Raw genomic sequence first — 17,809 nt, 5'->3', positions numbered from 1 at the left:
ATTCTGATCTTTAAGGGAAAAAGCTTCTTGTTATAATCACTCTGTATCATAGTACGACGAAAGCCTTTTTTAAGACTTTTTCTTGAAAATAAGACCCTTAAACTTTTTCATAAATATTTTTAGAATTTTTTTTTTGAAAAAATGGAAAAAAAATTATTTTCAAAAAAAAAAAATCTAAAAATCTTTATGAAAAAGTTTAAGTGTCTTATTTTTAAGAGACCAGCGCCCTAGGAAAAATTTTTTATCCCATCCAAGGAGAAATTTAAAAAGGAGAGGTTTAAAATAAAAGCCCTTTTACGTTTTCTTTACAATTTTTACAACTTTTTGTAGGTTTTTTTGAGAAACTGAAGAATGAAAATTTGAGTGGCCTTAAATTTCGATTTTAACTCGCTAATTATTGAAAAAATTCTACTTTTCAGATCAAATTCTATTTATTAAACAATTTTTACTATTAAAAATATTTTTCATGGAAAATATAGAAATTTTTGACTGTAAACCTATAAACCATAAAATTCACTCAAATTTTGATTCTTCTAAAAAAAATTTCGAAAAAAATACAAAAACTTGCAAAAATGTCAAGAAAACTTTAAAGGGCTTTTATTTTAGACCCTGAGAGACTAAAAAGAGGATGGGACAAAATAATCTTTTTTTTAAGGCCCTGTTCTTTTAAAAAAACGAGGTCCTCAAACTTTTTTATGAAGATATTTAGAAATTTTTATTTTTTTGAAAAAAGGCCCGAATTTCCCACTGAGCGCTGAGCTGATTTGTTAAAATTCATATTATGCAACTCTTTAGTTCTTCTTGAAGATCTGCAGGGAACAAATGAATTCACTTGGCTCGACAGAGTTCTTCTTTCATCTTTCCAATATCTCATGATTTCATGGATGAGCAATTTTAATTTTTTTAGCTTTTTGTTTTTTCATTAAATTTCTTTATTTCTTAATAATTTTTTATATAGAAATGAAAAACTACAAAAAAAACATATCTGTGCTAATTTTGTTATTTTATTATAATAAAAGCTATTAAATTTAACGAAAATTGAAAATTTAACTACAAAACATCTAAAATTGATTCAACATGATTGATATTTACTTTTGTTCAAAAATTTTATATCAAAATCACAAAAAAATTGTTGATTGTTCTCAAAACAAAGATTAATGAAAAAAAATTAAATTTGTATAATAAAAACTTTATGACATGTCTCGAGTTGCAGCAAAAACCCAGACGTTTTACATTTATTTCTTATTTTTTTTTTTTTTCAAATACTTTGAAGGATATAAATTGATAACTTTAAATTTTAGTTTTTTTTTGTGGTTAAAAATCTTTATATTCAAATCAGCGAATGTTAGAATTGGAAAAATACAGCAACAAATTGCTATTGAACGTATCTTACACAAAACAAACCCAAAAAATTTTTATGGTCATTTACAAAAGAAATAAAGAGGATATCTCTCTTTTTTTTACATCCAGAGAATTGTCTGGAGTTACCGGTTTTTTTTTCTAATGGACATGATATTAATATCGCGCTTTTTGCAAATTTGTGTCAGTTTTATTTTTAAACTCGGAGAGAAGTCATCAAATGCAACTGCACTCAACTTAAAAATTTAAATATATTTTTTTTTAATTTTAAAGTTGTTTAAAAGAAAATGCAAGTAAAGAAATATGACAAACACGGTCGTCCTTACCTTGAAATCTGTAAAGGATACGAAATACGATTGGATTACAGTGAATTATCAGAAAAAGATAAAGAAAAAGCTCGAATCGAATTACGGGAAACGCCCGAAAATGTCGAAAAAGGATTAAAAGAATTGCGCGAACTGCTCGAAAATGACGATACTTTGTTCGTGTGTCCCGAAATTAAGGAATATTTGATGAAATTTCTTCGTCCTACGAAATTTTATGCAAAAAGTGCCTACAAACTCATTCGCAGCTACTACGAGTTCAGAGAAAAATATCCGGAATTTTCGAAAAATGTTTTGCCAAAAACTGCAAAACTTCCATTTGAGCAACATTGTCTGATTATGAATCCAAAACGAGATCAGCATCGACGTCGAATTTTGATCAGTAAAGTAGCTAATTGGGATCCAGCTGTTGTTTCCATCAACGAACTTTTTCGTGCTGCACAGTTGGCAATGGAAATAGCTATTTTAGAGCCCGTGACACAAGTTAATGGATACATCAGCATAATAGACTTCAAAGGACTTACTTTGAGTCAATGTTTGGTTGTTTCACCTTTTCACGCCAGAATGTTCATGCAGTGGTTTCAACAAGCTCAACCGTTGCGCTGCAAAGGGGTTCATGTGGTAAACTATCCAACGGTATTTGCGGTACTTTATGGTATTTTCAGACCTTTTATGGGTGCAAAAGTACGGAAAAGGATGCATTTTCACAGCGATTATAAAACTTTGTTGGAACATGTCAATGCGGATTGTCTTCCGAAGTCCTATGGAGGCACAATGGAATGTGAAGAACCTGATGGAAAATTGGTTGCGGAAATTTTGGAAGAATCCTCGGATGAATTTGAACGTAAGTAGCTGAGATTAATTTAGAAATTCTGTTAAAAATTTTAATTTTTAGTGGCAGCATCATTTGGCGTCGTCAAAGATAAAAATAAAGTGAAAGTTAAGTTGGTTCGAGTCTCGGACAATAATAGTTCGGGTGTCCCAAAATATGTTTTAGTTAATAAAACTTGACCGGAAAAATTGGAGATTTTTTTTTGGCAAACGAAGAACAAAGAAAATTAGATGTTAAGTGTGAAAATAAATTTGTTTGGTTAATTAAGTGAAATTATTGTTAAACGAAAATAGAGATCAAAAGGACGTTTGCAATCGATTACCACGTGGAAAAAAAGAAAATACAGTGAAAATTCTATCATAGGGCAATTCTGAGTTAGGGCATATTCTCTAATAGAGCACATCGATTTTCTATGAAATTTCAATAAAAATCTTAAATTTTATTTTCTCAATTTATTTTAATATTTTTAATTTTAATATTTAAAATTTTCAAAAATTATGAAATTTATTAATTATGAATTTTAATTTTAAATTTTTTGTAACGTAAAAAAATGGTTAGGCTTTTTCAATTTAGAGTCAATAGATAAAAGTTTCAAATTGCCTAAAATATGATAATTAAGGAAGAAAAAATTGAAAAAGTTAAAAAAATTTAAAAATTCATAGAAATTCATAATTTTGGATTTTCTCAATAAATTTCCATATTTTTGAATAATTTTTGATCAAAATACTAAAAATTTAGTTTAATGATCAAAAATATTTAAAAATCCATCATTTCTTACGAATTTTCTCTAAAAAATTTATGGATTTCTGAATATTGATATGCCCTATTATAGAATTTTCAAAATTAAAAAATGGTTATTTGGGTAAAAAATCCGTTTAATTTTTTTTTTTGTAAGACAAAAGTTTAAAACTTTCCATCAAATATTTTTTATGCAAAATGCATGACTTGCAGTGCATTGACTTTAAAAAATAAAGTTATTGTCCTCATAAAGAGGACTAATAAAAATTAAAAAATATTTGGGTAATAAAATTTTATGACATAAACTTTAAACCAACAAGTGAAAAATTTACATTTTTCTTTCTTCGCTTTGTTTTTAAATATCTTCGAAGGATATAAATATTTTTGATTTTTATTTTAAGTTTTTTTTCTATCATTTCTTAAAATAAATTTTTATATTTCAAAGAAAAATGCGGAAACAATTTTTTTTTGGACTCACCTGTTAAAATTACGTAGTTCATAAAAAATTGTTTTTTTTTGTCTTACAAATTTAATTAATATGCATATATTTCGATTATCATCTTACGACCTACACATCCACTTACAAAAATCAAATAAAAAAATTAAATTCAATTATTTTCTTGCTCCACGACGTCTTTAGCAATCACATATTTAGCACCTGGCTTTTTTTCGCCAGTAACTGGAACAATAACTGGCTTCGTCATATTATTGTTGTCAACGAAACCGAAAGTATTTGCCACTAAAATTACAAAAAAAAATTAAAATTATGATTTAATTCTCTTTAAAAAAATTAACTTACATTCATATTCATCAGAACTCTTCTCCAAAAGACTAGCCACTAAATTTCCGTCGACATCTTCACATGGCATGGTACCTCCATAGCGCGGGCGAAGGAATTCTGGGTCAATGTGCTTCAATAAACTGGCATAATTTTTACCATGGAAGTGGATCTAAATAAAATTTTTTGATAAACTTATGATTTTTTTAAGATTTAAAAAATATACAAACCCTTTTACGCAATTTAGCTCCGATAAACGGCTTGAAGATTGCAAAAAGCATATTAAAAATGTACATGTTGTTCACGATATGAACCGCTTTCAAGCGTAATGGAATGCATTCCTGGTAAAAAGTTGATAAGAAAAAATTGAGATCAGAAGTGGGCGTTTAATTCACGATAAAACCACGACTTACTTGTACCCATTCCAAGAACATGAGCGCAAAACTCGGAGTATATTGCATGATTTGAGTCCACGACAAGCCTTCCATGTCGAAAATTGTTACACAGCCATTAATTTGAGTCATTGGTTCGAGCATTGCTGCTTCCAAGCTGAGTTGCAAAGCACGGAAAAGCTCGACTACTGACACTTTTGAGGGATCCCAGTCACCGCCGCCTTTCAACAACAAGATACGACGTCCATGTTGATCACGTTTCGGTTGAAAATTGACAATATTGTGCTCGAATCCGAGTTTTCCCGTCGATGGAAGCAAATTGTGGCAGTATTTTGGATATTTGATTTTGAACTGGTAATAACGTTTCATGAGTTCGTAAGCACTTTTGGCATAAAATTTCGTGGGACGAAGGAATTTCAGCAAAAAGTCGTCATGTTCCACGGGTACGTAAAGTTTTTCATCAGCTGAAAAAGAGAAAGAAAAAGGTTGTTTGAAGGTGTTTGGTCAATAAATTAATAATTGCTGTAATGCGAAGGTTAATGTATCAAATACGAAATTGTTAATGAAATTATACAACTCAAGGTCAATTTTTTGTCTTAGATTGCTTTTGTCTTTATAAACAAGTTTTTCTGACAGGCTATGGGGAACAAAAAAATTGATATAATTTATTAATAATTTTAAGCCTGGCAAAAATTAGAAGCACAAGCGTGAAAATATGAATTTTAAATTTTTATTCGTTAAAAAATGCTCTTGAGCAAATTTAAAAACTTTTTAGAACTTTTTTTTTCAAAAGCTGCTTGATAATATCTTGAATTTTTAAATTTTTTTTCCAAAACTTTTTTTTTGTGAAATTTTTAATAAATTTACTCTTTAAGCCAAAAAAAAAATAAAAAATATTAATTTATTAAAATATTAAACAATATGAAATAAAACTCAAAATCACGATCTACGAAAAAAATTTTTACATATTTTTGCCATGCTTAATAAATAACAACCTAACACGAGCTAATTACAGACAAAACCACAGCATTTGTTTCTCTTAGAGAGATAAAGGTTAAACAGGGGTTTCAATTCAATCACCCATCATGACAGCTTAATGGAAAGTTACTCGATGACTAACAACCTTTATTCACGTGTAATTTCGATCAATTATAATACACTCCATAAACGACACCAAGCACAAAAAAGTCCGGCTTTTCAAATAAATAAGTACTAAAAGCATCAGTTTCCTTGTCCCATAAAAATCCCGTGGCAATCATCAAATCCTGATAGAATTTCTCGCCAGCCATCACGACACAAACATTCTTGTACCGGTTAAATCTCAGTCCAGTAACTCGTTTTTGCATCGTTATTGTGGTTCGTTGACATAACTTATCGATTGTTTTCGCATCATACCGATAATTTTCAAAAGATTTGTCGATAACTTGCTTCATGATGTGCATTACGTAAGTCTTCTCGTACGGATAGTTTGGCAAAAGTTGATAAGTCGGTTGAAGAGTTATTGTCTTCCTCCGTGGCTCTGAACTTTGTCTTTGACGACGTTGGATGCCGAAAATACTAAAGTTACGAGAAACTGTTGATCGACGATTGCTGCCCATGGAGACATCAGAAGCAATTGGAACATTGGAAGAAAGAGAAGTTACGGATTTTCGATCGTAATGCGTTTCATGCTCTTTCGTAGCAGATTCTTCAATGTTGAATTTGATGCCTTTTGAAGTCATTTTTCTAAGAGAGACTTGAAATCCTTGACAGAAAAATCAAAGTTTGCTCTGTTTTTTGTAAAATTTTGACATACTTCGACATTCTTATCGATCAGTTCATGTAAAACGATCAATCAAACGTTCATCAAGTCATACATTCACTGAATAACAATGACTCATTATTATTCAATGGAGTCCCTTATTGAGCAATTTGTTGTACTTGACACAAAGAAAGATCATAAAATATTCTTTAAAATGGATGTCATGAATGGATATTGCAAAATTACAAGTAGTTGGCGCAAAAACTAAAGTGATAGTAAAACATTTCAAGGACATTTTGTTACAAAAACAATCTGTCAAAGTGGGTTGATGAGTGAGGTTTAATAAAAAAATTATTTTCATTGCAGAAAAAAGGACAATTTTTATAGCACCTCGTAAAACAAACAACAGATCAATCAATTAAAAGATCTCTAAATCATGTCAAGGCACCTGGAAAAATTTTAATTATTGCGTCTAAGTCTCGCGTTACAATTCGTACATATTTATTTCGTATGCATTATCGCACAAATTCAAGTTTTTTTTTCAAATGCAGGTCATTATCAACATTATTCGCATCTGTTTCGTATACGTCAAAAAAAAGTTGCTCTTGGTCACCTAGCATGAGTGTTAACCGTAAAAATAATAACGATATACCACATAAGTTTGTATGAGATGTGACGCAAGGTTTACAAGATCAAGTTCATGTAAGTTAAAAGTGAATTTTAGAGTAATTGATAGACCGTTCTCGAATTGCCCAAGCGTTATAGCGTGTGGCATAAGGTTATGGATTAGTTTAAATAAAAGTGTTAATATTTATAAGACATTATGATTCACAATTTAATTAGCCTTGATGTTTTTTTTTTTTTGGTTTATTTCCTATGACGAGCCCTTTGTAGGGCGAAAACAAGTTATATTATTGCTGGGAATTTCTTGCCGCAGACAAATATGAACGTACGTTTGGATGTAAACAAAGCAGGTTTGTTATTTTTATTTAAATTTAGTTTAGTACGAAGATTAGCGGGTCATAATGCCTTTTATGGAAAATGAGATTTGAGCGCATTTTTATTAGTGACTTAGGAATTTGATACACTTTATTTCGAATTTTTATATACTTTTCGCGCTGTAATGAAAATTAAAATTACCGATACTATATAATTTAAATAATTAAATTAGATACAATTTCTACATAAGTTTGAGAAATCGAAAATATTTTGGAAGAAAAATTTTTTGAACGAGGTACATATTGTCATAGTAGAAGTTAGTTTTTTCTTTTTCATTCTGTAAATTTTCAAATCGAATATTGAACTTCTTTTTATTCTTTAACTTTTCCGATTTCTTTTATATGCATTTTCTACTTCTTTCTCAACTTTTAGTGTATGCTTTTACTTTTTGTTGAAAGAATAAGCTTGGGCGTCAAACGATTCTACTCCAATTAGTTCGCATACTGGTCCAATTCTTTATAGCTCCTTGTTTTTATTCGCAGTAGTACCAGGGTAAACTTTTGTTCATATTCCATTAGCATGTTTGGCCCTTCAATGCAACAAACAACATTGCTGGTTTCCTTTTAATATTTTTGTCTTTACTTAATAGAAACAGTGATGCTGTCAGCTTCTTTTTAAGTTTTAAAGCCATTCACATTCATTTTTGTTCATTTGATTACTCATTTAATTTCACACTTTTTTTAATTTAATTAGATTAGATTTTGCAAAAATCCACAAGTTTCATAATTTTAGCTTTTAAGCTAAAAAAATAAAAATTAGTTTTAAAAATAACACAAACTTATTTTACTTCACAGACAGACTTTTAACGAATACATCAATATATTTCTTGTAACGTTTTACAACTTTACATCTTCTCACGTTCATAATTTTTTATTCTTATAACTTTGTAAACACGAGACTAAAAAAACCTGAAGCACGAACCGGACTTTTTCTTCTCCGTCACATATCTTTGAAAAATCTTGTAACGCTAATAAAAAATCAAAAGGGCCTTCTTCTTAATAATTTACGTCATTCATATCAAAGAACCGGAATAAATTATTAATTCTAACAACATTATTTGAACCATTGCGTGTCAAGGAAAAAAAATGACTTTTGTCAATATTTTAAATACAAAAGAGGTGCTAATAATTGCGAATTATTGTGTAATATGACACTTCCAAAAAAAGAATTTTCATGAGTATTAAGGCCTTCTGTCGTTTGCACTTGTCATTATCACGTACTTTATCGCGTTACTTTTTTTTGAACTAAACGAAATTTGAATAAAAAATTAGACATTAACATACAAAACCCCGAAACATAAAAAAATTGAGGAAATTAAAGGTCACTTTGGTCAAATAAAAAAATTAAAACTTACCTTCTAACAATTCTCGTAATTCTTTCATAGAAGCTTCAACTATTTCTGGAGTTTCTCGAAGTTCCTTACGCGCCTTTTCCTTATATTCTTCTGGGACTTCTTCGTATTCCAATCTCACCGTGTATCCCTCTGAGATTTCGATATAAGGTCGCCCATTTTCGTCAACTTTTTCTATTTGCATTTTGATATTTTTTATGATTTTCGTTCAATAAACACTGAGATGATTCACGTTCGTAATGTGAATGACTTCAATAAATTGATCTAAATTGAGAGACTTTAATTATTATGATTATTTTCTTCCACAGATGCGAGTCTTGCCAGATAATTTTTTTTATATAATTTTTTTTTTATTAGAAAATTATTTTTACTTTAATTGTTAAAACGATGCGCACTGATTCCAATTTCAATTTCTTTCGACCTTCTTTTTTTACTAAACTTTTACTTGTACAAAGCAAAAAAAAAAAGTAAACTTAAAAAATCAACACCGTTAATGTTTTGAATTTATTTGCCGGTCTGTTCGCGTCGCGATCAAGCACTTGAATGAAGTGTGTTCGTTCTGCGACTGTAAATAGTAATAGCGCAGAATGTAGTGTAGCATAAAAAAAAAATGTATAGAGTCCCTTTGGCGAGTTACTCAACTATACGCGGTAATGCGAATCGTCTACAAACACTTGAATCGCCGTTCTCGCTTTGTACAATAGTTACGCGTTTTCTCTTAAAATATCGTGAGTACAGGGCAAAAAATCACGTATTTGTATGAAGAGAACACAAAGACTCGGAATATGTGAAGATCACTATCGCGCTCGTACGTGTTCTATGACGGTTTGATGACTTGACGCGTCGAAGAGTTGAGCGAATTTTTGCGTGTGTGGAAAAACAAATGTCTCATTCCATTTTCGTTTACTTTTATTTACGGAAAAAAACAACAATTGCTTAATCACAACAACTATAACAACAAAAAATCAGCTGTTGTAAGAAATGCATGGATTAGCAACGCATCGTGCTTTGTGAAGTGTGAAATACAAAGACAATAATCAGGTGTAGCGCGTGCAATAAATGGACAAAGGAATGACGTAGAGTTGCAAATCAATGCGCGAAAATAAAGGTTTGGGTAGGTAAGTGATCTTTTTATGTTGATTTTTTATTTACAGCCCCTGGAGTTATGCAATGGATAGTTCATTACAAAAAGGGCGGAAATCAAGTTGATATCATGCTTTATATCAAATATTATTGGATTATCGTAAAAGTCGGTGCTTGGCTCTAATCAACAGCTACCTTTACATTCCAATCTTTGAGAAAATGTATGAATGAAAAAATTGAAACACTTCACAAGTTTTTGTGTGAAGAATTGGAGAAATGTCGCTGAGAGTTTTTAAGCCAGAGATTGAAAAACATAAAACCAAATTGAATTTGTTTTTGTCACTTCACTTGAGAGGTTTACTAAGCCACTGTAGATGACTCACTTTTTTTGTAATTGTTTCCCTGAAAACTAGAACCAAAAATCTGAAAAATAATTAATAACAAAATTCCCAAAAAAAATTTTTTCTGAAGTCTAAACTTTTACCTTTCAGAAGGAAATCAGTTTTGTTAGAATTCATTAAATTTCATAATTTCATAAATTTCTCTAGACTTTAAGTTAATTTAGTAGAATCTATTATATCGCCCATACTACCAAAAACTCATCATTCTATTCTGATTCTGATTTGTTTGACATTCATATTAAGTACCTCTTTAGTTCTTCTTGGAGTTTTACAAGGTACAAATGAATTTACATGACTTGACAAATATATTCCTTTATCTTCCCAATATATCGTGGTTTCATAGATGAATCATTCATAAATTTCGCAATGCCTAAAATTTAATTAGGCCGCTCCAAATGAAAATTAAAAATAAAATCCGATGCCCCATTTTAAAAGTCGAAAATCCAATGGGACAAAAAAACAGTTAAAATTTTCATCAAAAATGACCGTTTTTAGGTGTATTAATAATTTTTCAAGATGTTTTAAGAAACTTTTTAAGAAGTTTTAAATTTTTAATAATTTTTGTTTAAAAAATCGTAATTTAACATAAATTTTCTTATTCAAAATTTTTTTACAAAATTACTGAATTAATTTTTCAAATTTTTTTTGACAGTTATTTTTTATGATTTTTTTTCTTTAATTTTTAATATGTAATATTCTAAAATCTATTTTAAATTAGTAAATCTCAAAAAAGATAATTAAAAAAAAATAAATAAAAAATATTTAACACTCAAAATAATTAAAAATTTTGTTATTTTGTATAAAAATAGTATTTCAAAATTTTTTTTTCTCCTATTTTATTTTCAAAAATTTTGGACTGTCTTTTTGATTTTCATTTAGAGCGGCCTTATCTTTTAATTTTAGTTAAAAATTTTAATGAAATTGATGCAAAAAATAAGATTTGCATGATTGCACTTGATTAAAGAAATTTCGCACAGATGACGAAACCCATTTGTGAGTACAAAACAGTTTTTATTTAACAAAGTATTTTTTGGAATGTCAGCTGCTCAAACAAAAGATTTTTACGACAGATCAGCGTAGCCATAAGTTCCCCATTTTTCGATGTGATCGCGATAATTGTTGACGCATGGGAACCAATCTTTGCCCGTGTAGTTAAGCTTTGGCATTTTTCCTCCGTAGTTTTCTGGCAGATATTCCGGATCGAGATATTTGTGCAATTTTTTCATGTCACTACCGTGGAAAAATATCTAAAAAGAAAATTTTTAAGTATTTTTACGAAGTCTCAGGGAAAAATGTAACTCACTCTATTCTTCAACTTTTCCTTCAAGAAAGGCTTCACCACGCTCCATACCATGTTAAAGACGTAGGGCTGCTTAATCATGTGCACTTCCTTCATACGAAGTGGCATCGCGTCCTGAATGAAGGTAATCAAGCGTTTCGTGGAGCCCGGAGTCATTGCTTTCACTTGCTTCAATCCCATATTTTCGTAGTCCATGACAACGACGACGCCATTAACTTGCGATTCGGGCTCGAGTTGCGCCAATAAATGGATCAAATAGAACATGCGGAACATTTGATCGACTGATACGGCATTCGGGTCCCAGATGGCGCCAGCATTGACGATCATCACACGACGTCCCTTTTGATCGCGATTCGTGAGAATATTCACGACATTATTTTCACAAAAGGCAGCTTTCTCATCCTCTGGCATGAGTTTGTAGACGAGATCGTGATACGTCTTACGGAAATCCGCAATGCGACGCATCTAGAAAAAAGTCATAAAATTTTTTTTTAGTCCATGATCGATATCAAGGTGAGATTTTGAGATGTTTTTATTAAAAAAATTAATCTTATCATTGAAGGACAAGGCGATAAATTTGCTTATGCAACCCAAATTAGGTCGATATCTTCATATTGTTTGTTCTAATCTAATGCAATTAATGAATAATTGACACAAAAATGGACAATTTTGAAGATTTTTGAACTTTTAAACGTTCGTAAACACATAAATTAATCCACTGATAAGCCAAAAAACGATAAGAAATCGATATTTTCTTACAAAAAAATGTTGTAACAATGATAAGAAGACGCCCGAAACTTGTTTCAACCGGAAAACATTCCAAAATTTAAGTTCATAACTCACCAATTCCAAGGCACTTTTGGGATAGAATTTGCATGGTCTCAAAAAAATGAGCAAAAAATCATCAGAATCTCCATAATTTAGTTCCTTTGCTTCGTGCAACAATTCTCTGAGTTCCTTGATGGCTTGTTCACGTACTTCTGGCGTCTCGCGAAGCTCATTTTTGGCAATCTCCAGAACGGCTGGCGATGGGGGATCGGTGCAAATATCAAAAGGTGCGTTAGACATTCTGAAAAAAAAAATTTAAAAAAATTATTTTTTTTTTAATTTAGAAAAATAATTTTTAAATCAATATTTTCACTTTTTTTGTAAAATTTAATTTTTTCTACATTTTTTTTTTTTTTTTTGATAAAAGTGATAATATTAAAATTCAATTTTTTGTTTTTTCAGAAAAACCTTAAAAAATTCCTCGTGATCCAAATTCGCGGTTTCAAAAATTCGTTCAAATGAAATGTCGTAAAAACTTGCACTTTGTACACAACATGAGCAATAATCGCGACAATTAAATTCCGTAGCGTAAAGTCGTGGAGCACTAACGGACTGCGAAAAGCCATTGAATTAATCATCGAGAATGCCGAAAAAAGAGAGATTTTGACCTACGTTAATGCCAGACCGTTGCACCAAGTGAACTGATAAAGAAAACTTTTTTTTTCGTTTTTGTGATAATCGTACTTTTCGAATGCGTCACGAAACTCGTATTTTAATGGCGTAGTTCCATGATGGTGAAAAAAAAATTGATTAGAAATTTCATTTTTTTTTCGATTGTTATGTAATGAATTATCACAAAAAAAATGCTTTTCACGTCATCGGTTGTTTTTTCCGGGAGCTGTAAATCATCGAGGAATAAGATAACAACCGGCGTTCGCAGCTACGGTGCACTTCAAATCACTCAAATTTCGCGGAGAGAGCGTCGTACGTGACAAAATTATCATTTTTTGACGTTGTAATGAAGCTCTCTTTACTTTCGAAGTTTTTTGGATTGATAAGATTTATTCGCGAAAATTTGACAGATCACGTTAGCAATTCAATGAACTTCATTTTGACGCGTGTCGTTTTTCAATTTCTTTCAAAAAATATTTTTTTTCACATTTTTTTAAGGATTTTCACTTTTTTCTGAATTTTTTCTTACCTAAAATATTTTTTTTAAACTACTTTGGTCCTTGTGGCAAAGTCGGCAGTGCGTGTCAACAGTCTTCACTCTCTGACTTTTGTCCGGCAACTAATCGGCTCCTTTATTTTAAAGTCTGAAAAAAGTCGAGCTCATAATCAATCGTACTTTGTACAGCAAATATATAAAATATACTGATGGTGTTTATTTATTTATCTCAAAAAAATTATTATTATTATTATTTGTGTGTGATTAAATCGACACAGAAAAAATCGAAATTTAATACATTTTGTAGAATTTATTTATTTTTATTTTTTTTTTTTACAGAAAATGAATTGATAAGAAATTCAAAAGAGACTTTATGGTTCATGTTCTGTTCATTCATAATTTTTCATGTAAACAACGTGCATTCACGTTCTCAGAGTTATGTTACTTACAAGTTCCTTTTATCGACGTATGTGGACTTCAGTAGGTAGTAATCTTCGGAGCAAGGTTCAGACTGATTCATATCATAACTAAATAAATACGTTGATCAGGTGCAGTCAGTGACAGTATCTTCTTATCGGAATTGAATTATTATTGTTAGTCAAGGAGAATTTGATATGGATTTGAAGTGATATAATTTTATTAATTTTAAATTTTTAACTGAAAATATGAAAAAAAAAATTATTTAAAAAAATTTAATTTGTTGAAAAATTTGTAATTTTATTTTATTTTATTTTTTTTTTTTTTGCTTAAAAATTTCATTTACTGATAGTAAAAAAGGAAACATCTGTCTAGACTCGATGAATGAAATTTTTAATCTCAATGAAGAGAATTTGCAAGAAACTGTCTGAATTAATCTCGATTCTGAAAAAAATTTCTGAATTTTTTCAAATTTACGTATTTGAATTTTTTTTTTTGAATGGCAATTTTTTTTTAAATAATTAAAATAATTTGAACGAAATAAATAAATAAATTTATCATAACATATTTTTTTTTTGACTTTATGATAAAAATCACATAAAAATTTATGAAATTTTAAATATTATTTTTTTATTTGAAAAAAGTCCATTTTATAGATTAAATTTTAAAAAAAAATTAATAATTACTTACCTAATTAAAAAAATATTTAATAAATTAAAAAAAAATATCATTAAATAATTAATTTAAATTTATTAAAAAAATTAATTATTAATTATTAAAATTAATTATTAAAAAAAAATTCATTGGTCAAAATCAGCTAAATGCAAATTTTCAAAAAATAAATTATGTTTTTTCAGAACCTTAAGAAAAGATTTTTAAAAATTAGAATAAATATTTAAAAAATATAAATAATAAGTAAAAATAATAAGTAAAAATTAATAATAAATTTTTCATAAGGCCGTTTTTTGGTCCGTTTTCTGTTTTTTCATCTTTGAAAAAAAACCATGGGGGATAGGGATAAAAAATTTTATATAATTTTTGTTTTTAGTACTTAAAAATTAGTATTATTAAAATAATAAAATTCTTTAAATTAAGTTATTTTCTATTAAATTGTTATTTTTTTTAAAATTTTTTGACAGCTTTTTTTAAATTTTTCCTTTCTAAAAACTATTTTGAAAAATTTTTCTTAAATAATAATTTTAAAACTTTTTATCGTTATTTTTTTGTAAAAAATTAATTCTTGATTTCTTAATCAAAATGTTCATAAAAATGATGAAAAAGTAAACGCAAAAAAATTTTTTTTTAACACCCTAAGTAAAAAAATATAGAATAAAAATTTTTAAATTAGTCAAGTTATGACCAAAAAATATAGAATTAAAAAAATTTCAAATTAATTTGGAACAAATGTTTAATCAAAATAAAAATAATAAATTTAAAAAAATTGACGTAAAAATAAACGAAAATTATAAAAATTAATTAATTTTTGGCCAATTTCGTAATATTAAAGATTTTTTTAATTTTGAGTTTGTTATGTTGGGCAATTTAATGAAAAATTTTTTTTTCTGTTATTGTTTCAAAAAGACTTTCAATTTATTCTTGAGCTAAAATGAGTTAGGCAGGAAATCGCTGTGTTCACTTGAGTCTTTGTTGTTGTAGTATAAAAAATTCCTGAGAACTGGATTCCCCAACTTGTTGCTAAAACTTCTTAGATCTTGTTGAAAGCAGCAATATCGACAGATTGAACGTGATCCTCGTTCTCCTGGATCTTCTCAGTCAACTCGTCGACGGAAACTTTGTCGTCCTCAATGACACAACAGATTTGCAACTTGTTGATGCCATAACCGACCGGCACGAGTTTTCCAGCGCCCCAGATAAGACCTTCCATCTCAATCGCACGCACCTTCTCTTCCAACTCCTTCATGTTGGTTTCGTCGTCCCACGGCTTAACTTCCAAAATGATCGACGATTTGGCAATCAAAGCGGGTTTCTTCGACTTCTTCTCGGCATATGCCTTCAAGCGTTCCTCACGAATGCGTTCGGCTTCGGCATCTTCTTCGTCATCCGATCCGAAAAGATCGACATCGTCGTCGTCATCGGCAGCAGCTGTCGTGGTTTTGGCTCCGGCGCATTGTGGCAACGCGCTTCCGGTCCATGCGTTGCGTTCGCCGGCAGCGAAGGAGGCGATGTGACGATACCAACGTTGCACATGTGGGTAGCTTCCGGCGGGAGCTTTGCCCAAAGCATCGAAAACACTCACGTCAGCCTTGGATGGAGTGTATCTGCGTGGCGGAAAGTAACAAAGAAAGGTGCTAGGTTAGAGACGACGAGACAAAAATCATGGGATTCGTGACTTACCCATCGATGTAGCTGCGTTCTTCCAAGAATTTGTTCAACTCTTGGAGTCCTTTTGGTGTCTTAACGTCTCCGAAGGCCATTTTTGATGCAATTTATGCGATAATTTACTGGAAAATTAACAGCGAGACTCGATTGTGCAACGTGTGCAAGGAAAGTGAATTGAAAAACCGGCTAATTCAAGAAAATCAAGTGAGACGAATGAAAATGATAACAAAAATTGTCATCGCTAATTCAAATAATACCCAGTCAGCAATAATTTGATAGTTTTTATCATTTTCATTCGTCTCATCAATTAAGGTGAGTGTGAAATTTGTGCCTTTTATTTACAGAAAATTTTCCCGCAATTTTCCTATCAATCAATCAATCAGTCGATCATAATTTTACTTCAGTCTTTTTCCGACTTTTACATCGACAAGATGCGATTCTTGTTGATTTTTACATTTTTTGTGAAAATTCAAGCAGATTTTCCAAGTAATTTAATTGTAAATTACTTCACGAATGTTAAAAAAGTGCATGAACTTGTCTTAATTTCTTGCATTTTTGATCAAAATCTGCTAAAAGACATTCAGAAAGAAGCCAATAAGAAATTTCTAAAGACTCAATTTTATGAAATTGAATCAAAAGAAGAAATTTCATTGAAAAGTTCTGCAATTATTGGGATTTATTTAAATTTTACATGCAATGGAAGTGAATTGTTCATGGAAAAAGCTCTTTTTAACACTTCTTATGCTTGGTTAGTCGAAGGCATTCATCTCCCAACCCGTTTGAGCGCATTAAGGATCGATTCAGATGTCAAATTTCTTACCAAGAACTCAAATGGCTTTGAAATAACGGATATCTATAACATTGGAATCGATTTACAATCAAATTTCTATGGAAATTGGACTGAAAAACGTGGTTTTCATCTCGCTGACCCTAAAAATCGTTTTCTAACCTCACTTCGACGTGATTTTAAAGGAACTTCTTTCAAAACTGGGCTTTATACGAGATTTTCTGAGTTTGAAAATGTTACTCTAATACAAGAAGCTCTCAAGGAAACTCGATCTTCGTTCGATACAGTTCTGCAATTGAAATATTTCACGGAATTAACGAACTTTTAAGTGATATATTGAATTTTCGAACAACAGTGAGCCAAATAACGCATGAATTTGGAGATTTTACGTCAAAAAGTGGCTTATATTCGATGTTGACTTCCGGAAAATGTGATATTATATCATCAGGAGCGTTCATAACCAATGCTGAGGATACAACTTTGATGGAATTTATTTATTCGAGATTTTGGTTGGAGTAAGTTTTAAATTTTTTCTTGAAATTTTATGATAATTTCTTTGAACTTTTTGACAGTCATGGTTTATATTATTTGCTTACTTCGGAATTTATGAGAAAAAGTGATCTTTTGACCTTTTTCACGCCACTTGCTAAAGACGTCTGGATCGTTTTCATCTTTTTCGTCTTTTTAATCGGTATCATGTTCAAAACTTCCTATTTTTATCTCGGAAAATATCAGAAAAAATCTGACGATGAAGAAGAAGAAAAAGGTGAACCTTCGATTTTCATCAACGTTTTTGAGATTATCACAAATCAAGGCGTAAATGACATGCCCGAACAAGCATCTCTCCGTTTAGTCATTTTATCAGGACTGATTTTGATGCTTGTTCTCTTCAACCTGTACTCCGCTTCGTTGTTAACGGTAATTTTAATGCCACCATTGGATCCTTATCGACACGCAAGCGAATTGATTGCCAGTGACATCCAATTGTCACGATATGACGAATCGTATGCGAAATTTTCATTGCAGCGAAAC

At 30.2% G+C, this 17,809-nt stretch overlaps 4 protein-coding genes across 6 annotated transcripts; 1 reads left to right on the top strand and 3 right to left on the bottom strand.

The window, feature by feature from the left end:
• Positions 1-1,646: 1,646 nt before the first annotated feature.
• LOC134828527 (retinaldehyde-binding protein 1-like) lies at positions 1,647-2,693 on the top strand. Its single transcript, XM_063841507.1, has 2 exons — positions 1,647-2,526; positions 2,578-2,693. The coding sequence occupies exons 1-2, from the start codon at positions 1,647-1,649 to the stop codon at positions 2,691-2,693; spliced, it is 996 nt and encodes a 331-aa protein (XP_063697577.1).
• A 1,083-nt stretch (positions 2,694-3,776) lies between these two features.
• Positions 3,777-9,082, bottom strand: LOC134830123 (alpha-tocopherol transfer protein-like). 2 transcript variants are annotated; one of them, XM_063843503.1, is made up of 6 exons: positions 8,885-9,082; positions 8,517-8,777; positions 4,444-4,886; positions 4,261-4,371; positions 4,052-4,202; positions 3,777-3,991 (listed from the first exon to the last, which is right to left on the bottom strand). In XM_063843503.1, the coding sequence occupies exons 2-6, from the start codon at positions 8,695-8,697 to the stop codon at positions 3,861-3,863; spliced, it is 1,017 nt and encodes a 338-aa protein (XP_063699573.1). In that variant the 5' UTR covers positions 8,698-8,777; positions 8,885-9,082; the 3' UTR covers positions 3,777-3,860. The 2 variants fall into 2 exon arrangements, with proteins under 2 accessions (XP_063699573.1, XP_063699574.1); XM_063843504.1 differs by lacking the exon at positions 8,885-9,082 and having other exon boundaries at positions 8,517-8,790.
• Positions 9,083-10,871: 1,789 nt separating this feature from the next.
• On the bottom strand, positions 10,872-13,399 carry LOC134829294 (retinaldehyde-binding protein 1). Of its 2 annotated transcripts, none has more exons than XM_063842320.1 (4): positions 12,534-12,786; positions 12,141-12,366; positions 11,301-11,762; positions 10,872-11,244 (listed from the first exon to the last, which is right to left on the bottom strand). In XM_063842320.1, exons 1-4 carry the CDS (start codon positions 12,701-12,703, stop codon positions 11,059-11,061), a joined length of 1,044 nt encoding a protein of 347 aa, XP_063698390.1. In that variant the 5' UTR covers positions 12,704-12,786; the 3' UTR covers positions 10,872-11,058. The 2 variants fall into 2 exon arrangements, with proteins under 2 accessions (XP_063698390.1, XP_063698391.1); XM_063842321.1 differs by lacking the exon at positions 12,534-12,786 and adding an exon at positions 13,267-13,399 and having other exon boundaries at positions 10,878-11,244.
• A 1,641-nt stretch (positions 13,400-15,040) lies between these two features.
• Positions 15,041-16,167, bottom strand: LOC134830244 (probable elongation factor 1-beta). The gene is made up of 2 exons (XM_063843659.1): positions 16,006-16,167; positions 15,041-15,929 (listed from the first exon to the last, which is right to left on the bottom strand). Exons 1-2 carry the CDS (start codon positions 16,083-16,085, stop codon positions 15,356-15,358), a joined length of 654 nt encoding a protein of 217 aa, XP_063699729.1. The 5' UTR covers positions 16,086-16,167; the 3' UTR covers positions 15,041-15,355.
• Positions 16,168-17,809: the final 1,642 nt, after the last annotated feature.

The sequence above is a fragment of the Culicoides brevitarsis genome, chromosome 2, assembly GCF_036172545.1.
Source record: "Culicoides brevitarsis isolate CSIRO-B50_1 chromosome 2, AGI_CSIRO_Cbre_v1, whole genome shotgun sequence".
Taxonomy (NCBI): domain Eukaryota; kingdom Metazoa; phylum Arthropoda; class Insecta; order Diptera; family Ceratopogonidae; genus Culicoides; species Culicoides brevitarsis.
Note: the sequence above shows the minus strand (reverse complement) of the source record. Positions and strands in the feature narration are given on the sequence as shown.

Bases quoted from the DNA above. Each gene is read 5' to 3' on its own strand.
- LOC134830123 (XM_063843503.1), bottom strand. From the start codon at position 8,697: ATGCAAATAGAAAAAGTTGACGAAAATGGGCGACCTTATATCGAAATC. The intron at 4,887-8,516 runs GTAAGTTTTAAT...TCTCTTTTTCAG, and splicing joins ATTACGAGAATTGTTAGAAG to CTGATGAAAAACTTTACGTA. The intron at 3,992-4,051 runs GTAAGTTAATTT...TTGTAATTTTAG, and splicing joins GAGTTCTGATGAATATGAAT to TGGCAAATACTTTCGGTTTC.
- LOC134828527 (XM_063841507.1), top strand. From the start codon at position 1,647: ATGCAAGTAAAGAAATATGACAAACACGGTCGTCCTTACCTTGAAATC. The intron at 2,527-2,577 runs GTAAGTAGCTGA...TTTAATTTTTAG, and splicing joins ATCCTCGGATGAATTTGAAC to TGGCAGCATCATTTGGCGTC.
- LOC134829294 (XM_063842320.1), bottom strand. From the start codon at position 12,703: ATGATTAATTCAATGGCTTTTCGCAGTCCGTTAGTGCTCCACGACTTT. The intron at 12,367-12,533 runs GTTTTTCTGAAA...TTTTTTTTTCAG, and splicing joins ATCACGAGGAATTTTTTAAG to AATGTCTAACGCACCTTTTG. The intron at 11,245-11,300 runs GTGAGTTACATT...TTTTCTTTTTAG, and splicing joins AGGAAAAGTTGAAGAATAGA to ATATTTTTCCACGGTAGTGA.
- LOC134830244 (XM_063843659.1), bottom strand. From the start codon at position 16,085: ATGGCCTTCGGAGACGTTAAGACACCAAAAGGACTCCAAGAGTTGAAC. The intron at 15,930-16,005 runs GTAAGTCACGAA...TCCGCCACGCAG, and splicing joins GAACGCAGCTACATCGATGG to ATACACTCCATCCAAGGCTG.